This window comes from Erinaceus europaeus, chromosome 16, assembly GCF_950295315.1.
Source record: "Erinaceus europaeus chromosome 16, mEriEur2.1, whole genome shotgun sequence".
NCBI lineage: Eukaryota > Metazoa > Chordata > Mammalia > Eulipotyphla > Erinaceidae > Erinaceus > Erinaceus europaeus.
In genome coordinates, this window is record NC_080177.1 from 69,531,964 (window position 1) to 69,549,667 (window position 17,704).

At 43.9% G+C, this 17,704-nt stretch overlaps 1 protein-coding gene across 6 annotated transcripts in view; it reads left to right on the forward strand.

Moving 5' to 3' along the window:
• Nucleotides 1–17,704, forward strand: part of ACIN1 (apoptotic chromatin condensation inducer 1) — a 50,217-nt gene that overhangs the window by 9,266 nt on the left and 23,247 nt on the right. For all 6 annotated transcript variants that reach the window (XM_007536641.3, XM_060175329.1, XM_060175331.1 and 3 more), the window contains 2 exons: nucleotides 12,100–12,188; nucleotides 16,327–17,577. In XM_007536641.3, coding sequence (XP_007536703.1) covers nucleotides 12,100–12,188; nucleotides 16,327–17,577 — 1,340 coding nt within the window. The remainder of the gene's footprint in view (nucleotides 1–12,099; nucleotides 12,189–16,326; nucleotides 17,578–17,704) is intronic.

The window sequence follows — 17,704 nt, forward strand, 5'->3', positions numbered from 1 at the left end:
CTACTGATGTCCTATCCGACATCATTAGTAATAATAAGTATAAACAAATTTTAAAAAAGAAAATGGCCACTAGGAGCCAAGTGAATTGATTCATCGTGCAGGCACTGAGCCCCAAAGATTATCCTAGTTGGCAAACAGACTCAGGACTGAATACTTGAGAGTCCCAAACCTTAGCCATACTGCCCTACCTTTTGGGCCTCACTAGTCAGATGATTACATATTGAACTAATTACAGTTATCCTGTGTGATATTGAAAAACAGTGCAGAATAAGATATAGAGGCTAGGGAGATAGCATAATGGTTAAAATAATAATGCAAAAGACTTTTCATGCTTTGAGGCCCAGGTTCAATTCCTAGCACTACCATATGCCAGAGTTCTGGGGTGTCTGTCTGTCTCTTTCTCCCTCTCTCTCTATCTCTCTTTCCCTCATTAGTAATTAAGTCAATAAAATATATTTAAAAAGAAGAGCAGCGGGGGTCGGGTGGTAGCGCAGTGGGTTAAGCGCACATGGCGCGAAGCACAAAGACCGACAAGGATCCCGGTTCGAGCCTCCAGCTCCCCACCTGCAGGGGGGTCACTTCACAAGCGGTGAAGCAGGTCTGCAGGTGTCTATCTTTCTCTCCCCCTCTCTGTCTTCCCCTCCTCTCTCCATTTCTCTCTGTCCTATTACTATTGATGTCCTGCCCGACATCATTAGTAATAATAACCACAACAACAATAAAACAACAAGGGCAATAAAAGGGAAAAAAATAGAAGAAGAGCATGATGTGAGAGTCCAGAGGCCTGTAGTCCGTCCAGTATGTGGGGTTACTGGTTTAGCCAAAGTTAATTTTTCTACATTATGAAGAATACCAAGCCCTCACGTTTTGCATAGTAGACTTAGAGGAAGTCTGAACGTCACCTTTTGCTTCTAGGAAATGTACTAATAAAGGCGGTCTATGCATTAGAGGACTGTGCCTAAGGCATGGATGTGGGTGGGAGATATAGTCAACCTGTGTGTTCCTTTGCAGGTATTTCTTAAAATCTTTATTCATTATTATGAGAGAAAGTGTAACTTGACACATGTGATGCAGGGAATTGAACTCAGGACCTCATGCTTCCAAGTCCTACGCTTTAGCGACGATGCTACCTCCCAGGCCACCTTTGCAAGTATTTTGAATCTTTTTTTTTTTATTTATATTTATTTTCCCTTTTGTTGCCCTTGTTGTTTTTTATTGTTGTAGTTATTATTATTGTTATCGATGTTGTTGTTGGATAGGACAGAGAGAAATGGAGAGGAGGGGAAGACAGAGAGGGGGAGAGAAAGACAAGACACCTGCAGACTTGCTTCACTGCCTGTGAAGCAACTCTCCTGCAGGTGGGGAGCCAGGGCTTGAACTGGGATCCTTCCACCGGTCCTTGCACTTAGCGCCACGTGCGCTTAACCCGCTGCGCTATCGCCCGACTCCCTTGAATCATTTTTAATGCTAGTGGTCATAGAGTGATCAGTATGTATTTGATAGTTCAAGAATGTCTGGAAGTTTCCACTCTACTGATTATTACTCTTTGATGAATGTAAAATTTTAACTGTGTGGGAGGTGAGGTAGCATGGTGGCAGAGCATGGGGCTTGTAAGTAAGCGGTCTTGAGTTCCATCCCTGGAACCACATATGCCAAACTCATGTTCTGGCTCTGTCTCTCATTAACACATTTTTTTTAACATTTATTCCCTTTTGTTGCCCGTGTTGTTTTATTGTTGTAGTTATTGTTGTTGTTACTGATGTCATTGTTGTTGGATAGGACAGAGAGAAATGGAGAGAGGAGGGGAAGACAGAGAGGGGGAGAGAAAGATAGACACCTGCAGACCTGCTTCACTGCCTGTGAAGCGACTCCCCTGCAGGTGGGGTGCTGGGGGCTCGAACCGGGATTCTCAAGCCAGTCCTTGCGCTTTGTGCCACGTGCACTTAACCTGCTGCGCTACCACCCAACTCCCACATTAACACATTTCTAAGAAAAAAATTTTATCTATTTATTTTTATTGCCACCAGGGTGATCACTGGGGCTCGGTGCCAGCACTACAGATCCACCACTCCTGGCAGCCTTTCTATCTTTCTTTTTTCTTTGTTCTTCTTTCTATTATTCTTGATAGGACAGAGAAGTTGTTCCTGGAAGCCATTTTTTCCATTTTGTTGCTCTTGTTGCCCTTGTTGTAGTTGTTATTATTATTGTTATTATAGCAGCTGCTGTTGTTGGATAGGACAGAGAGAAATGGAGAGAGGGGGAAGAGAAAGAGAGCTACTGCAGACCTGCTTCACCACCTGTGAAGCAAGCCCCTCCACCCCCCGCAGGTGGGGAGCTCGAACCAGGATCCTTACTCTGTCTTCGTGCTTTGCGCCACGTGAGCTTAACCTGCTGCACTCAGCCCTCCCATTTATTGATTCGTATGGCCCTGGAGCTTCGTGTGTGTGTGTGTGTGTGTGTGTGTGTGTGTGTGTGTGTGTGTGTGTGTGTGTGTGTGTGTGTGTGTAGCTCTGTTGTTCCTGGGCCCTGCTTTTCCATTTTTTATTTCCACCATCCCTGTAAATCCCTGTGGTGCTTCCATGTACTTGAACTCAAAGCTGGTGCTAGGAATGAGCCCAGGTTGTCACACCTGGACTGCTGATGGTCTCTTTTTGTCCCTTTTTTATTTTAATGAAATAAAGTTTAGCCCACCGCTCTGGCTTAGGTATTGTGGATGATTGAACCTGGCTCTTTGGAGCCTCAGGCAGGAAAGTCTTTCTGTATAACCATTCTACTACTAAGCCCCCCCCCCATTTAATTTAATCTTTTTACAATTAAAGCACTGCTCAACTCTGGTTAATGGTGGTGCTAAGGATTGAACCTTGAACCTTTAGTGCCTTGGGCTTGAAAATTTCTTTACATAGCCATTTTGCTATCTCTTCCCCCCCCTCCAGTTTTTAACTGTTATTACTATTTTAGCCATTGGAGCTTTGCCAGGAATCAAACTCAGGACCTCATGCTTGAGTCAACTCTTTATCTACTGTGCCATCTTCTAGGGTGCTCTTTTTTATTTTTCTTCTTTCAGTCAGAGAATCCTGAAGGGGGAGAGAAGCAGCAAAAACAGCACAGCACCGCTTCATGAACTCTTGTGAAGCTTCACCTTGTGCTTGGAGCTCTCACGTGGTGTCACTGAAACTTGGGCCCTCCAGGTGGCAAAAGCTCTGCTGGGCGAGCTTCCTCCTGGCGCCCCCACTGTTCAGAGAGGCTGGGAAGGAGCCAGGTGGAGGCTCGCCCACTAGAGCATGCATGCTACAGTATGCGAGGAACTGGGTTTAAATTCCTGTTCCTTGCCTGCAGGGCTGGGCAAAGCTTCAAGAGCGGTCAAGTGCTGCAGGTGTCTCGCTTTCTAATATTATAATCCAGTTTAACCAGGACCTCAGGCATGCATATTCTGTACTCTACTTGCCTGAGCTGCTTCCACAGCCATTGGGACTCATAAGAAGTCCTCTGGTCTGCCCTGATGCCATCAAAGAGAAAACCTCTAGCCAACCACTCTGTTGATCAGCTCAGCTTATGAATGATTAGCTAAAAGGATAGTTTTTATTTTAAAGATTTATTTATTGGAGGTAGGCGAACCAGAGCTTCATTCTGCCAACATGTGATGCTGGGGATTAAATATAACTTGTTTTTTAAAAATATTTTATTTATTTATTTTCCTTTTTGTTGCCCTTGTTTATATCGTTGTTGTGGTTATTATTGTTGTTATTGATGTCGCTGTTGCCAGATAGGACAGAGAAATGGACAGAGGAGGGGAAAACGGGGAGGGGGGGAAGATAGACACCCGCAGACCTGCTTCACTGCTTGTGAAGTGACTCCTTTGCAGGTGGGGAGCCGGGGGCTCGAACTGGGATCCTTACACTTTGCACCATGTGCACTTAACCCCCAGTATAACCTGTTTTTAATTCCAGCACTTTGTCCTCTCTACTGCCTCCTGGGTTTTCCATTTCTCATGTTAAATCTGGTTGTAGAGTGTCTAGGGAAATGCTAGGAAGAAGTCTTTCTTTTCTTTTTTTTTGCCTCCAGGGAGGCCATTTTTTCCCCACTTTTGTTGCCTTTTTTGCTTTTGTTGTTGTTTTCATTGTTATTGTTGCCATTGCTGCTGCTGTGTTAGGACAGAGAGAAATCAAGAGGACAGAAAGACAGACACCTGCAGACCTGTTTCACTGCTTGTGAAGCGACCCCCCACAGCTGGAGAGCCCGGGGCTCGAATCAGGGTCCTTACACCGGTCCTTGTGATTCGTGTCACGTGCGCTTAACCCATTGCATTATCACCCAGCCCCAGAAAGAATTCTTTCTTAACCTCCTTACGTGTGCCACATTTCAGTTTGGTATCATTGCCATGTTTTCATTCTCTTTAGTTCCTGCCTCTTGTTCATACCAAAGGATACCTTCTGGCCAGAAACTTTGCTGTGACATTTAGGTACCAATTTGGGTTTTGCAAAAAATCAGTGTAGGGATTTGCTTCTTAGGATGAAGTAACTACTTTCCTATATGACATTTAAATATTTTTCATTTTCATACATCCTACACTGCCCAGCGACTCCCTTTTCCTTTTTCTGGAAGGCTTTGGAATCTTTCAAATTTTACCTTGATTTGCTTTCTAATTTCTGAAATACATTTGTTAAACTTGTTCACAATATTAACTCCTTTCTTTGTTAAAAGTACTCAATTTCTGTACTTAGTTTTTTGTTTTGTTTTGTTTTGTTTTTGCTTCCAGGGTTATTGCTGGGGCTCAGTGCCTGCACTACGAATCCACTGCACCTGGATATTGCTCTTGTTTTAGTTGTTATATATATAGCTGCTGTTGTTGTTGGGTAGGAAAGAGAAATGGAGAGATGAGGAGAAAAAGATAGATACCTGCAGACCTGCTTCACTACTTGTGAAGCGACCCCCTGCAGGTGGGGAGCTGAGGGCTCAAACTGGGACTTTTCCACTGGCCCGTGCGCTTTGCACCATGTCCACTTAACCTGCTGCGCTACTGCCCAGACCCCATTTACTGTTATTTTAAAAGGTCTTTATGACAGGGAATAGGAGAGGAGGTAGAGAGAACTAGACCACCACTCTGGTAAATACAGTGCTGGAGATCAATCTCAGGACTTCCTACTTGAGAGTTCAGAGCTGTCCTCCCTCCCAGGCTGGTTGGTCTACGTACATTGTTAAAAACCTGACTTAAGATACTTATGTGTCATTGTGCTCATAATAGAAAGTGTCACCTATTCCAGAAGCTTGTCTGTTCTCTGTCTCTGTCTCCTTTTTTGCCACCAGCGATAACAGCCGGGATTCAGTGTCTACATGACAACTCCACTGTTCATGGCAGCCTTTAATTTTTTTTTCTTTTCCTTTTCCTTTATTTATGACAGAGACAGCGAGAAATAGACCTACAGAACTGCTCCACTACCACTTTCCCCCGCAGGTAGGGACAAGGGACTTAAACCCAGGTCCCTGTGCATGGCAGTGTGTGCACTCTACCAGGTGCACCACCACCCAGCCTCTGCTGAAAACCTAGTAAGAGATACCTCATCTTTTCCTTATGAATCCTTTCTTGTGGACATCTATTTATTTATTTGTGTGTGTGTGATTAATTGTAGGTTACAAGATTGTAACCCAGCCTCTTTTCTTCCTTCCTATACAAAGAGAAGTAATACTCGTTAAGGAATTTTTGAAAAAAAGAATTTTAAGTCATTAGTAGTCTCAAACTAAAATAACCACAATTGAGGTTTGACTGTTTTTTTTTTTTTTCTTTTTTCTTTTGCCACCATGATGATTGCTGGAGCTCAGTGCCCGCATGATGGCTGTATTGCTCCTGCCGGCCCCCCATATAGACAAAGATGAGTAGAGACAGACACCTGCAGTACTGCTTCACTGCTTGTGAAGTCTCCCCACTAGGTGGAGACTAAGAGCTCAGCCCAGATCCTCAAGCACCATAATATGTGCTCTACCAGGTGTGTCACTGCCCAGCCCCGTGATTGATATTTTGATGTATAATTTGATGTATAAATTTTCCAATGGGAGGGTCCTATATATTAAAATATCTGCAATATTCAAATCTTTTTTAATGGTTTTTTAAAAATATTTATTTCCCTTTTGTTGCCCTCTTTTTTTTTTCCATTGTTGTTGTGGTTATTGTTGTTGTTGGTGTCGTTGTTGGATAGGACAGAGAGAAATGGAGAGAGGAGGGGAAGATGGGGAGAGAAAGACACCTGCAGATCTGCTTCACCGCCTGTGAAGCGACTCCCCTGTAGGTGGGGAGCCAAGGCCTCGAACCGGGATCCTTATGCCGGTCCTCGCACTTTGCACCACCTGCACTTAACGCTTTGCACTACTGCCTGACTCCCAACACTTTTTTTGTTTTTTTTTTTAAACTTTATTTGATAGAACAGAGAGACATTGAGAGACCTGCAGTACTGCTTCACCACTTGCGAACCTGTATGAGTACCGCACACTAACCGATTCCGCCACTGGAGCTCCACCACTTGCGAACCTTTCCCCCTGCAGGTGGGGGCCTGGGACTTGGCCCTGGGTCCTTGTAAATGGTAATATAGGCATTTAACCAGATGTGCCACCACCTGGCCCTCTGTTCAAATCTTTACCTTTTTACAGCAGGTTTTTCCAACCTGCTGGTTGACTTTGTTTTTTTCTTGAGCATCTGTGTCTCTTCTTTGAAGAGTTACTTGGCTTTTTATTGTTGAACTATGTGATTTCTTTACAGATTTTTCATGTCAATCCCATGTCAGGTGTGTGATGTGCAGATATCACCTCCCATTTGCTAGGTTACCTTTTAATCTTTGTGGAAGTTCCTTTCAGTGTGTAAATGTTTTGTTTTTTAATTTGATCTAGTCCCATTTGTTTAGTCTTGCTTTAGTTTCCCTTACAAATGGGTTTGAATCTCCAAACATGTAACACTGATGTGAAGGCCGTAAAGTGTTTTTAGCTTTGTTTTCTTGTCTGTATTTTATAGTTTCAGGCCTAACATCCAAGTCTTTAGTCCATTAATTTTGTGTGAATTTTGGTGTATGGTGTTAAGTGTTTCTACATGTGGCTGCTGTTTCCCAGTATCCTTTGTTGAAGGACTTCCTTTTTCCCACTGTGTGGTTTGGCCTCATTTGTCATGTATTAAATGTCCCTGTGCGTGCTTTTTGGACTCTATTGCGTTGATCCGAGTACCTGTCATTGCTTTGATACCACACTTTTTTAAAAATTAATTAATTTATTTATTTATTTATTTTACCAGAGCACCACTCAGCTCTGGCTTCTTGTGGTGGGGGAGGGACTTGAATCTGGGGCTTTAGAGACTCTGCATAACCACCTATGCTGTCTACCTGCTCTGTTTTATTTATTTTAGAAGATTGATTTTTATCTTTTTTTTTTTTTTTGGCATCCTTGGATAGGCTTGAAAAAAGTGCTTGTTTAAACATTTTATTTATTTTATTTTAATGAGAAATGGAGAGACCAAGAGCACTGCTTAGTTTTGGTTTATGCTGGTGTTAGGGATTGAACCTAGGGCCTTTGATGCCTCAGGCATGAAAATCTTGGGGGTGGGGGTTGGGTGGTAGTGCAGCAGGTTAAGCGCACATGGCACTAAGCACAAGGACTGGCGCAAGGATCCCGGTTCGAGCCCCTGGCTCCCTAACTGCAGGGGAGTCACTTCACAGGCAGTGAAGCAGGTCTACAGGTGTCTTTCTCTCCCCCTCTGTCTTCTCCTGTCTCCATTTCTCTCTGTCCTATCCAATAACAACAACAACAATGATAAACAACAAGGGTAACAAAAAATAAAAATAGCCTCCAGGAGCAGTGGTTTCATAGTGCAGGCACCTAGCTCCAGTGATAACCCTAGAGGCATAAAAAAAGAAAAGAAAATCTTTTGCATCACCATTATGCTGTTTGCCTAGACCAAAAACATTTTTTTTCTTTTAAATTTCTTTATTGGGGGATTAATGTTTTACAGTCAACAGTAAATACAATAGTTCATACATGCATAACATTTCCAGTTTTCCACATAACAATACAAACCCCGCTAGGTTCTCTACCATCATGTTCCAGGACCTGAACTCTCCCTTCCTGTGAACAAATTTTTTTTACGATTTGTTTGTTTATGGGAACAAGGAATGGACAGGCAGAGAACCAGAACATCACTCTGGCATTTATAATGCTGGGGTTCAAATTCAGGATCTCCTGCTTTGAGAGTTCAGTGCTTTCTCCACTGCACCCTAGTTTGAATTACTACTGCTTTAAAGTAGAGTTTGAAGTGAGGAGCCTGATACCTCCTTTTTTCTTTCATCAAAATTGCTCTGACTAGTCCGTGGTTTTTCTCTTGTGGCCGTACAGTAAATGTTTTCTGCGCTACTCTTGTTCCCTCATCCGTCTTTTTTTCTCTTTGTTGATAAAACTACAGTAAGCCTGTTTTCATTATAATTGCAAAGAAACTTTACTTAAAGTTTATGGAAATTTTCTTTTCTCTTGATTTTACTCACCATATAATTTCACCTACTCTGGATCATTTAGTCTCATTCAAGGTACTTTTTTTTTTGGCTAGAGATACTGACCCATCAGCATACAGCTTAACCACAGATAACGTACACATACTTAAAATGCCGCTCTGTTTACTTACTGAGAAATGGTATATATTGAGAGACCCTGTTAAGCAGGTGATTGTGGGGTAAATTTTTTATAAGATGTGTGCAGTCTTCTAGTGTATTTATTATAATAATAATAACTATTATTATTATTACCAGAGTACTGCTCTGCTCTGGTTATGGTGGCACAGGAGATTGAACTTGGGACCTTGGAGCCTCCAGCATGAAAGTCTTTTTACGTAACTTTTATGCTGTCTTCCCTGTCCTTTATTTATTTATTTATTTATTTATTATTGGATAGAGACAGAAATTGAGAGGGAAGGTGGAGATAGGGAGAGAGATACCTGCAGCCCTGCTTCACCACTCGTGAAGCTTTTTCCCCTGCAGGTGGGGGCCAGGGGCTTGAACCCAGGCCCTTGTGTACTGTAATGTGTGTGCTTAACCAGGATCGCCAAAGCCTGGCCCCCTATAATTTTTTTTAATTCTTTTTTATTAGGATTTTTTTTTTTTGCCTCCAGGGTTATTGTTGGGGCTCAGTGCCTGCGCTATGAATCCACTGCTCCTGGAGGCCATTTTTTCCCCCTTTTGTTTCCCTTGTTGTGATTATTATTGTTGTTGATGTTGTTGTTGGATAGGACAGAGAAAAATGGAGAGAGGAGGGGAAGACAGAGGGGGAGAAAAAGATAGACACCTGCAGACCCGCTTTACCGCCTGTGAAGTGACTCCCCTGCAGGTGGGGAGCCGGGGGCTCGGACCGGGATCCATATGCCGGTCCTTGCACTTTGCGCCAAGTGCGCTCAACCCGCTGTGCTACTGCCCGACCCCCAATTTTATTATTATTTTAATGAGAAGATGGAACTGGCACACCTGGTTGAATGCACACATTACAGTGCACAAGGACCCAGGTTCAAGCCCCTGGTCCCCACCTGCAGGGGAAAAGCTTCGCGAGTGGTGCAGCAGGGCTGCTGGGGTCTCTTTTCCTCTCTACCTCTCCTCTCCCTCTTGATTTCTGTCTCTATCCCATAAATAAATAAAGAGAATCTAAAGAAGAAAAAAAAAAAAAAAGAGGGCTGGGTAGACAGACAGCACAGTAGTTATGCAGAAGCTTTCATGCCTGAGGTTCTGAGGTCCCAGGTCCAGTCCTCAGCACTAGCATAAGCCTTAGCTGAGCAGCGCTCTGCTTTCTCTCTCTCTCTCTGTATCTCTCATTCAGATAGAACATTAAAAAAAGAATAAAGGCCTTAGATTGGTTACTTTTGGATTGTCTGGGTACAACAGTAAGAGAAAACTGTCAGTTAAAAGGTCACAAAAAAGGGGCCAGGCAGTGGCGCACATGGTTGAGTGCACAAGGACCCAGGTTCGAGCCCCTGGTTCCCATCTGCAGGGGGAAAAACTTCACGAGTGGTGAAGCAGGGATGTAGGTGTCTCTCTGTCTCTCTCCCTCTCTCTCACTCCCTTCCCTCTAAATTTCTGACTGCCTCTATTCAATAAATTAAAAAAGAAAAAAGAGTTTACACCATCTGCTTTACCTGTACTGGTTACTGCTACTTAAACAATATTGTAGTGTTAAATTAGTGTAGACCATGGTTTTATGAATCATTGAAATCTTTCATTCCTTACTAAAATTAAGCCTATTCTAGCTATATAGTATAAAACCACTGTTTTTAGGCTTTTCTAAACTGATTTTCATCAGCATTTTCATTGCTATTATATGTAATACTTGGCTACTATAAGAATTTCTTGGGCGGGGGTAGATAGCACAATGGTTATGCAAACAGACTCTTATGCCTGCTTTGTTAGGTCTCAGGTTCAATCCCCCGCACCACCATAAGCCAGAGCGGAGCAGTGCTCTGGTTTAAAAAAAAAAAGAAAGAAAATTTCTTGGAGCAGTGGAAGAGCTCATTTAGATAGCGTGCTGCTTTGTCTTGTGTGCCTGCACTCCAGGTTCAAGGCCAGCCCACACCACATTTGTCACTTGTGGTGGCAATTTCCCAGCACACATTGAAGGAAGCTTCAGTGCTGTCATCTCTTACACTTTGCCTCTTTCTTTCTGTCTCTACCAAAAAATAGAAGAAAAAAGGAATTCCTTAATTTTTTTAAAAAATTAATTTTTAGATTTTATTTATTTTTTTGAGATAGAAACGGGGTGGGGGGTGGGGCGGTAGTGCAGCGGGTTAAACGCACGTGGCTCAAAGCGCAAGGATCCGTGTAAGGATCCTGGTTCAAGCCCTCGGCTCCCCACCTGCAGGGGAGTCTTTTCACAGGCGGTGAAGCAGGTCTGCAGGTGTCTATCTTTCTCTCCCCCTCTCTGTCTTCCCCTCCTCTCTCCATTTCTCTTTGTCCTATCCAACAATGACGACAGCAATAGCAACAATAATAACTACAGCAATAAAACAACAAGGGCAACAAATAAATAGTTTTAATAAGAAAGAAGGCAAGAGATGCAGGGAGAGAAAGAGTGACAGCAGCTGGATGGTGGTGCACCCAGTTGAGTGCACATGTTACAGTGCACACAAACCTGGGTTCAAGCCGCCTCCCCCCCCACCAGCTGCAGTGGTGACGCTTTATGAGTGGTAAAGCAGTGTTGTTGGAGGGGTCTATCTTCCCCTTCCTTCTCAGTTCCTGCCATTATCCAGGAAACAAACAAATATTAGACGGGGGGGGGGGGGAACCCCCACAACATTGGAGCTTTCTTCAATGTGGTGTGCACTGGGCTTAAACCTGGGCTGTGCACATGACAGCAGCACACTGTCCGAGCGAGCTACTTCACTGGTCCGAAGACTGATTAGCTGATTTAGGAGAAAGACTGATTAGCTGATTTAGGAGTGGGTGAGGGTGGGGAGATACATGATGGTTATGCAAACAGAGTTTCATGCCTGAAGCTCTGAAGTCCCAGATTTAATCCCCCCCACACCACCATAAGTCAGAGCAGAGCAGTGCTCTGATATAACTCTATGTACCTTTCTCTCTGTATTTCTCTCTCTCTTAACTAAAGTAAAATTAATAAAATCTATATTTTAAAAAGGAAAGGAAAGGAGAAGAGAGGCAATTTGAGAATACCAGAGCATCACTCTGGCATAAGTGATGCCAGAGATGGAACTTGGAAGCTTCTGCATCAGACTAGTAAATAGTGAAACAGTGCTGTGGTGCCTGTCACTCCTCTTTGTCGTCCTCTCTCTCCTCCTCTGAAGTTGAAAAGGAAAATAAAGTCAACTTGATTGGTAGAATTGTACAGGTGTGAGGCCCCCAGCCACTGAAATAATTCAATAATTAATTAAAAGATTCCAGGTGTGCACAACAGGAATTATCGATAAAACCCTGATCCTTAGGGTTTTACATAGTCTGACTCGTAGAGTCGAAGATCCAGTTATAGACATCTCTCAAGCAACTGTGGTGGAATGCGATGGCCACGCTGTGGTGGAACTGTGGAAAGCAGCCTTCAGTGATTGTCTAGGTCATATTAACATGATTTCCTTTCATTTGATAGGAAGAGGCTCCTCTGTTTCTGAAGAGAAGGGTGAATCAGATGATGAGAAACCCAGGAAAGGAGAGCGACGGTCATCCAGGGTCAGACAGGTAACTCGTGTGCCCCCTAAAGCAAAGCATTCGCTGTTCTCTTTGGGTAATGCTTCCATTGTAAATTAATGTATACAGAACAAAACATAGGTGGCTCAGTGGATAAAGCATTGGACTCTCCAGCATGAGCTCCTGAGTTCAGTCCCTGGCAGCACATATACCAGAGTGATGTCTGGTTCTTTTTCTCTCTCCTATCATTTCTCATGAATCAATAAATAAAAATTAAAAAAGAAAAAAGAAAAAAAATTTTTTTTAACTTAGGAGAAGCTGGGTGGTGGTGCATCTGGTTGAGTGAACACATAACCACGCACAAGGACCTGGGTTCAGGACTCCACTGCTCACCTACAGGGCAAACGCTTCATGAGCGGTGAAGCAGATCTGCAGGTGTCTGTCTTTCTTACTTCCTCTTTCTTCTGTCACCCTTTCCTTTCTCAGTTTCTCTCTGTCCTATCAAATAAAATAGAATGGAAAAAGGGAGGAGTGAAACATAGACTGGGGGTAGAGGGCGTAATGGTTATACAAAGAGACTTTCATGCCTGAGTCTCCAAAACCCCAAGTTCAATCCCCTACACTGCCATAAGCCAGAGCTAGCAGTGCTCTGGTTAAAAAATAATAATAATAATAATAAAGGAAATAATAGTCGATGTTATGTATTTGTAGTGCTGGCACCAAGCCCCAGCAATAACCCTGGTGACAATTAAAAATATAATAAATCAGTTAAATAAATAAAAATCACACAAGTAGACTGGTCTGTATTCCTTAAATAAAGTATTAGAAGATTTGATATGTTATTTACTTAAAATTTAGTTATATAATACTGCGTTAAATGAACAGAATGCAAAAGTATGTTTGTGTATAATATTTTTATTGGATAGAGACAGAAATTGAGATGGAAGGAGGAGAGAGAGATAAGCAACACTGCTTCACCACTTGTGAAGTCCCATCTCCTCACCCCCACCCCACACGTGAAGACCAAGTGCTTAAACCTGGGTCTTTCTGCACTGTGACATGTGCAGTCAAGTAAAAGCACCACTGCCCAGCCCTATAATATAATAGTGATTATGCAAAAGAAATGAAAAAATTAAATCTATCAAAATGACATGGGTAACCGTGTTAAGTGATAGTAGGTCTGTTCATGTCATCATTACCCACCCCCCGACACTCATACTTTTTAGTTGTTCAGTTTCATTATTGACTTTTTAAACTTTTTTTGGTAAGTGGCTCTGGGAGATGAACTCGGATCCTTGCACTTACGGTAAACCACCACCACTAAGCTGAGCAACCTTCTGTGTGTGTGTGTTTTGTTTTGTTTTTAGTAGAATTGGAGCATTGCACATGCATGACTCTACTACTCTGCCTCACTTTTTTCATGCATAAAGAAAGGAAAAGACCACAGAACCAGGAGATCAGGTGGTAGCGCAGAAGGTTAAATGCACATGGCGCAAAGCGCAAGGACGGCCATAAGGATTCCGGTTGGAGCCCATGGCTCCCCACCTGCAGGGGAGTTGCTTCACAAGTGGTGAAGCAGGTCTGCAGGTGTCTGTCTTTCTCTCCCCCTCTGTCTTCCCCTTCTCTCTCCATTTCTCTCTGTCCTATCCAACAATGACATCAATAACAACAACAATAATAATAACTACAACAATGATAAAACAACAAGGGCAACCAAAAAAAGGGAAAAAAATAGTCTCCAGAAGCAGTGGATTTGTGGTGCAAGCACTGATCCCCAGCAATAACTCTGGAGGCAAAAAGAAAAAAAAAACAAAACCCACAGAACCAAAGTTTCTCCCTTTGCCCTACCACCTCCCATGTGGTACCAGAGATCCAGCCTGAATCATGTGCTTAGTAGTGTAGACATTTAACCACTGAGCTGTCTCTGACCAGACCTTTTGTCTTACTTAGGGTGAGCAGTCAGTGAGTTACCCAGTAGAAGGTACACATTGCCATGCACAGGGACCCAGGTGTGAGCCTCCAGGCACCACGTGGGAGAATGCCTGCAGTGGAGTAGCTTCTCAAGTGGCGGAGCATTGCTGCAGTGTCTCCCTGTTCCTTTCCGATTCTGTCCGTCTCTTTCTCTATCTAGAGGAAACGGGAGGTGTGGAGACCACTGGTAACAGTGGTCATGAAGGCCTTGAGCGCCAGCAACAACCCTGATGACAAAAAAATAATCTTTCAAAAAAGTATTTGTTACATAGATAATTTAAAAGATTTTTTAATATTTACTCCCTTTTGTCGCCCTTGCTGTTTTATTGTTGTAGTTATTGTTGTTGTTATTGATGTCATTGTTGTTGGATAGGACAGAGAAATGGGGAGAGAAAGACACCTGCAGACCTGCTTCACCGCCTGTGAAGCGACTCCCCTGCAAGTGGGAAGCTGGGGGCTTGAACCAGGATCCTTACGCCCGTCCTTGCGATTTGTGCCACCTGTGCTTAACCCGCTGCGCTACCGCCCGACCCCCAAGGGAGAATTTTTAAATGAGACAGAAAGAGGAAGACAAACCAGGATACCATTATTGTAGATAGAGTACCGGGGTAGAACTGGGAAACTCAGGCGTGCAAGTCCAGTACTCTTGTTAGCAGGGCTTTTTCCCCAGCCATAGGTCCAACTTACTCATTCATACTTCAGAGAGAAAAGAAACACCACAGCACTGCTCCACCATCCACGGAGCTTCCTCAGTGTGGTGCAAGTGCGGTGCTGATGTTCAAACCCAGTGTCTCATGCTTGATAAGGTGCACACTGCAGGATGAGCTAGCTCCTAGTTTCTTATATTCAGTTTTTAAGTTTTATTTACTTATTTGTGAGAAAAAGGAGGAGGAGGACAACCAGGACATCATTTTTTCTTTCTTTCTTTTTTTTTTTCCTACCAGAGTTACTGCTAGGGCTTGGTACTTGCATGATGAACCCACCACTCCTGGTCTGTCTTTCTTTCTCTCTCTCTCTCTTTCTTTCTTTCTTTCTTTCTCTCTTTCTCTTTTCCCCCCTCCATTTCTTTTTTTAAAATATTTATTTATTTATTTCCTTTTTGTTGCCCTTGTTTTTATTGTTGTTGTAGTTATTGTTGTTGATGTCGTCGTTGTTGGATAGGACAGAGGAATGGAGAGAGGAGGGGAAAACGGGGAGAGAAAGAGAGACACCTGCAGACCAACTTCACCGCCTGTGAAGTGACTCCCCCTGCAGGTAGGGAGCCGGGGGCTCGAACTGGGATCCTTACACCGGTCCTTGTGCTTTGGGCCACGTGTGCTTAGCTTAACCCGCCATGCTACCGCCCAACTCCCTCTCCCCTCCATTTCTATTAAATAGAACAGAGAGAAATTGAGGAGAGGGAAAGAAATAGAGATACCTGCAGACCTGCTTCACCACTCCTGAAGCTTCCCTGCTACAGATGGGGAGCAGGGAGGCTCAAGCCCAGATCCCTATGTGGGTGTACCACCACCTGACCTCCCTGGGCATCACTTTTGACATATGCAACCCCAAAAGTTGAACTCAAGTGCTCATGCTTTAAAACTTGGGGTTAAAGATGAACTAGTGGGGAGTCGGGCAGTAGTGCAGCAGGTTAAGCGCACATGGCGTGAAGCGCAAGGACAGGCCTAATGATCCCGGTTCCAGTCCACGGCTCTCCACCTGCAAGGGGAGTCCCTTCACAGGCGATGAAGCAGGTCTGCAGGTGTCTGTCTTTCTCTCCCCCTCTGTCTTCCCCTCCTTTCTCCATTTCTCTCTGTCCTATCCAACAACGATGCCATCAGTAACAATAATAACTACAACAACAATAAAACAAGGGCAACAAAAGGGAATGAACTAGTGGTATTTCTGTTACTATATTCCTTTTGGAAGCACTATTTTGAGCTGGGGAGATACAGCATAATGGTTATGCAGAAAGGCTTTTCATGCCTGGGGCACGAAAGGTCCCAGGTCCAATCCCCAGCACTACCATAAGCCAGAACTGAACAGTGTTCTGGTATAGAACAACAAGGAACCACTATTGTGATGTTCATAAGAATTCATGTTAGTCACGCTTTTGTATACTTTCACACTTGGTTCTGTTGTTGGTAAAAGTGTATTTCTTGAGGTATGTATATTTCCCCCCACCCTCCACCACCACTGATAGTGAGCAGATGTCTTATAATTGTTGTCTGTCTTTCAGGCAAGAGCAGCTAAACTCTCTGAGTGCAGTCAGGCTGCAGAAGAGGAAGAAGATCAAGAGGCACCTTCCAGAAACCTGAGGGTCAGAGCAGATCGAAATGTGAAAACAGAGGAGGAAGAGGAGGAGGAGGAAGAGGAAGAAGAAGAAGAGGAAGAAGAGGAGGAGGAAGATGATGATGATGAGGGACAAAAATCTGGGGCTGCACCAGTCCTGAAGCAGATTGAGGAAGAAGTCGGGGGAGAGCTGCCCAGAACGAAACCAGAGGACGTGATGGATGAGAAACCCCAAAGCGTAAAATCCCAAGAGCAGGAAGGGTTAGAGCGAGGAGGGAGAGTTACAAGGTCGCAGGAAGAGGCAAGAAGAAGTCATCTGGCCAAACTTCAGCAGGAGAAAGAGATCAAAATAGTTTCTCCCCTTGAGGAAGAAGAAAAAGAAGTAAAACCTTCAAAAGCCTTGGAGGAAAAATCAAAGTCCCCTTCTCCTCCTCGACTGATGGAAGATCTGGAGAAGACCCCTCATGCACTACAACCCGAGCAGACTATCAGCGAAGAGGAGACTCCTCCACCTTTACTTACCAAGGAAGCATCTTCACCACCCAATACGCGGTTCCAGAGTGAGGAAGTAGAGCCTATGGAAGGCCCAGCACCACCTGTGCTCAGTCAGTTATCTCCTCCTAACACAGAAGCTGAAGCCAAGGAGTCAGTAGCGCAGCACACAGTGCAGTTGGTGGGAGACCTGTCTCCTCTGTCAAGTCCTGCAGACACCAAAGCAGAATCTCCAGCAGAGAAAGAGGAGAGTGCCTTGCCTCCAGTTCAGAAAGACACACTCATTGAATCTACCCAGAAAAGTCTTGAAACTGAATCAGAAAAGTCTGCCCAACCTCTCCCTCCGAAAACTGTGGAATTGGCACTGGCCAAAGAGATCGGCGAGGAATCTCTGAGACAGCCTTCTTCGGAACAGATGAAAAACAGGAGGGCTTCTCCTGCCCTTCTCCCAAGCCACAGATTGGAACGGTCAGCTGACTCATCCCCTAGCCGGTCCTCCTCTTCATCCTCCAGTTCTAGATCGAGATCTCGATCTCCTGATAGCTCAGGCTCTCAGTCTCACTCACCTCCAAGAGCCAAGCAGAAAGATTCATCTCAGCCGCAAACTCTCGGCAACCCTTGTGGGAGATCCAAGATGGGCTCCAGATCAACGTCAGAGTCCAGGTCACCTTCGCCTTCTCGTTCAGCCTCAAGTAACAGCAGAAAAGTGAGTATGGGAAAGTATTAGCACATGGGTTGTTTTAATCCCAGGAGAACCTGTCTTAATTTCTGGCAGGAATGGAAAAAACTGTCATTAGTCCCCAGATCACTGATTACTTTCCCATCATTTAAAA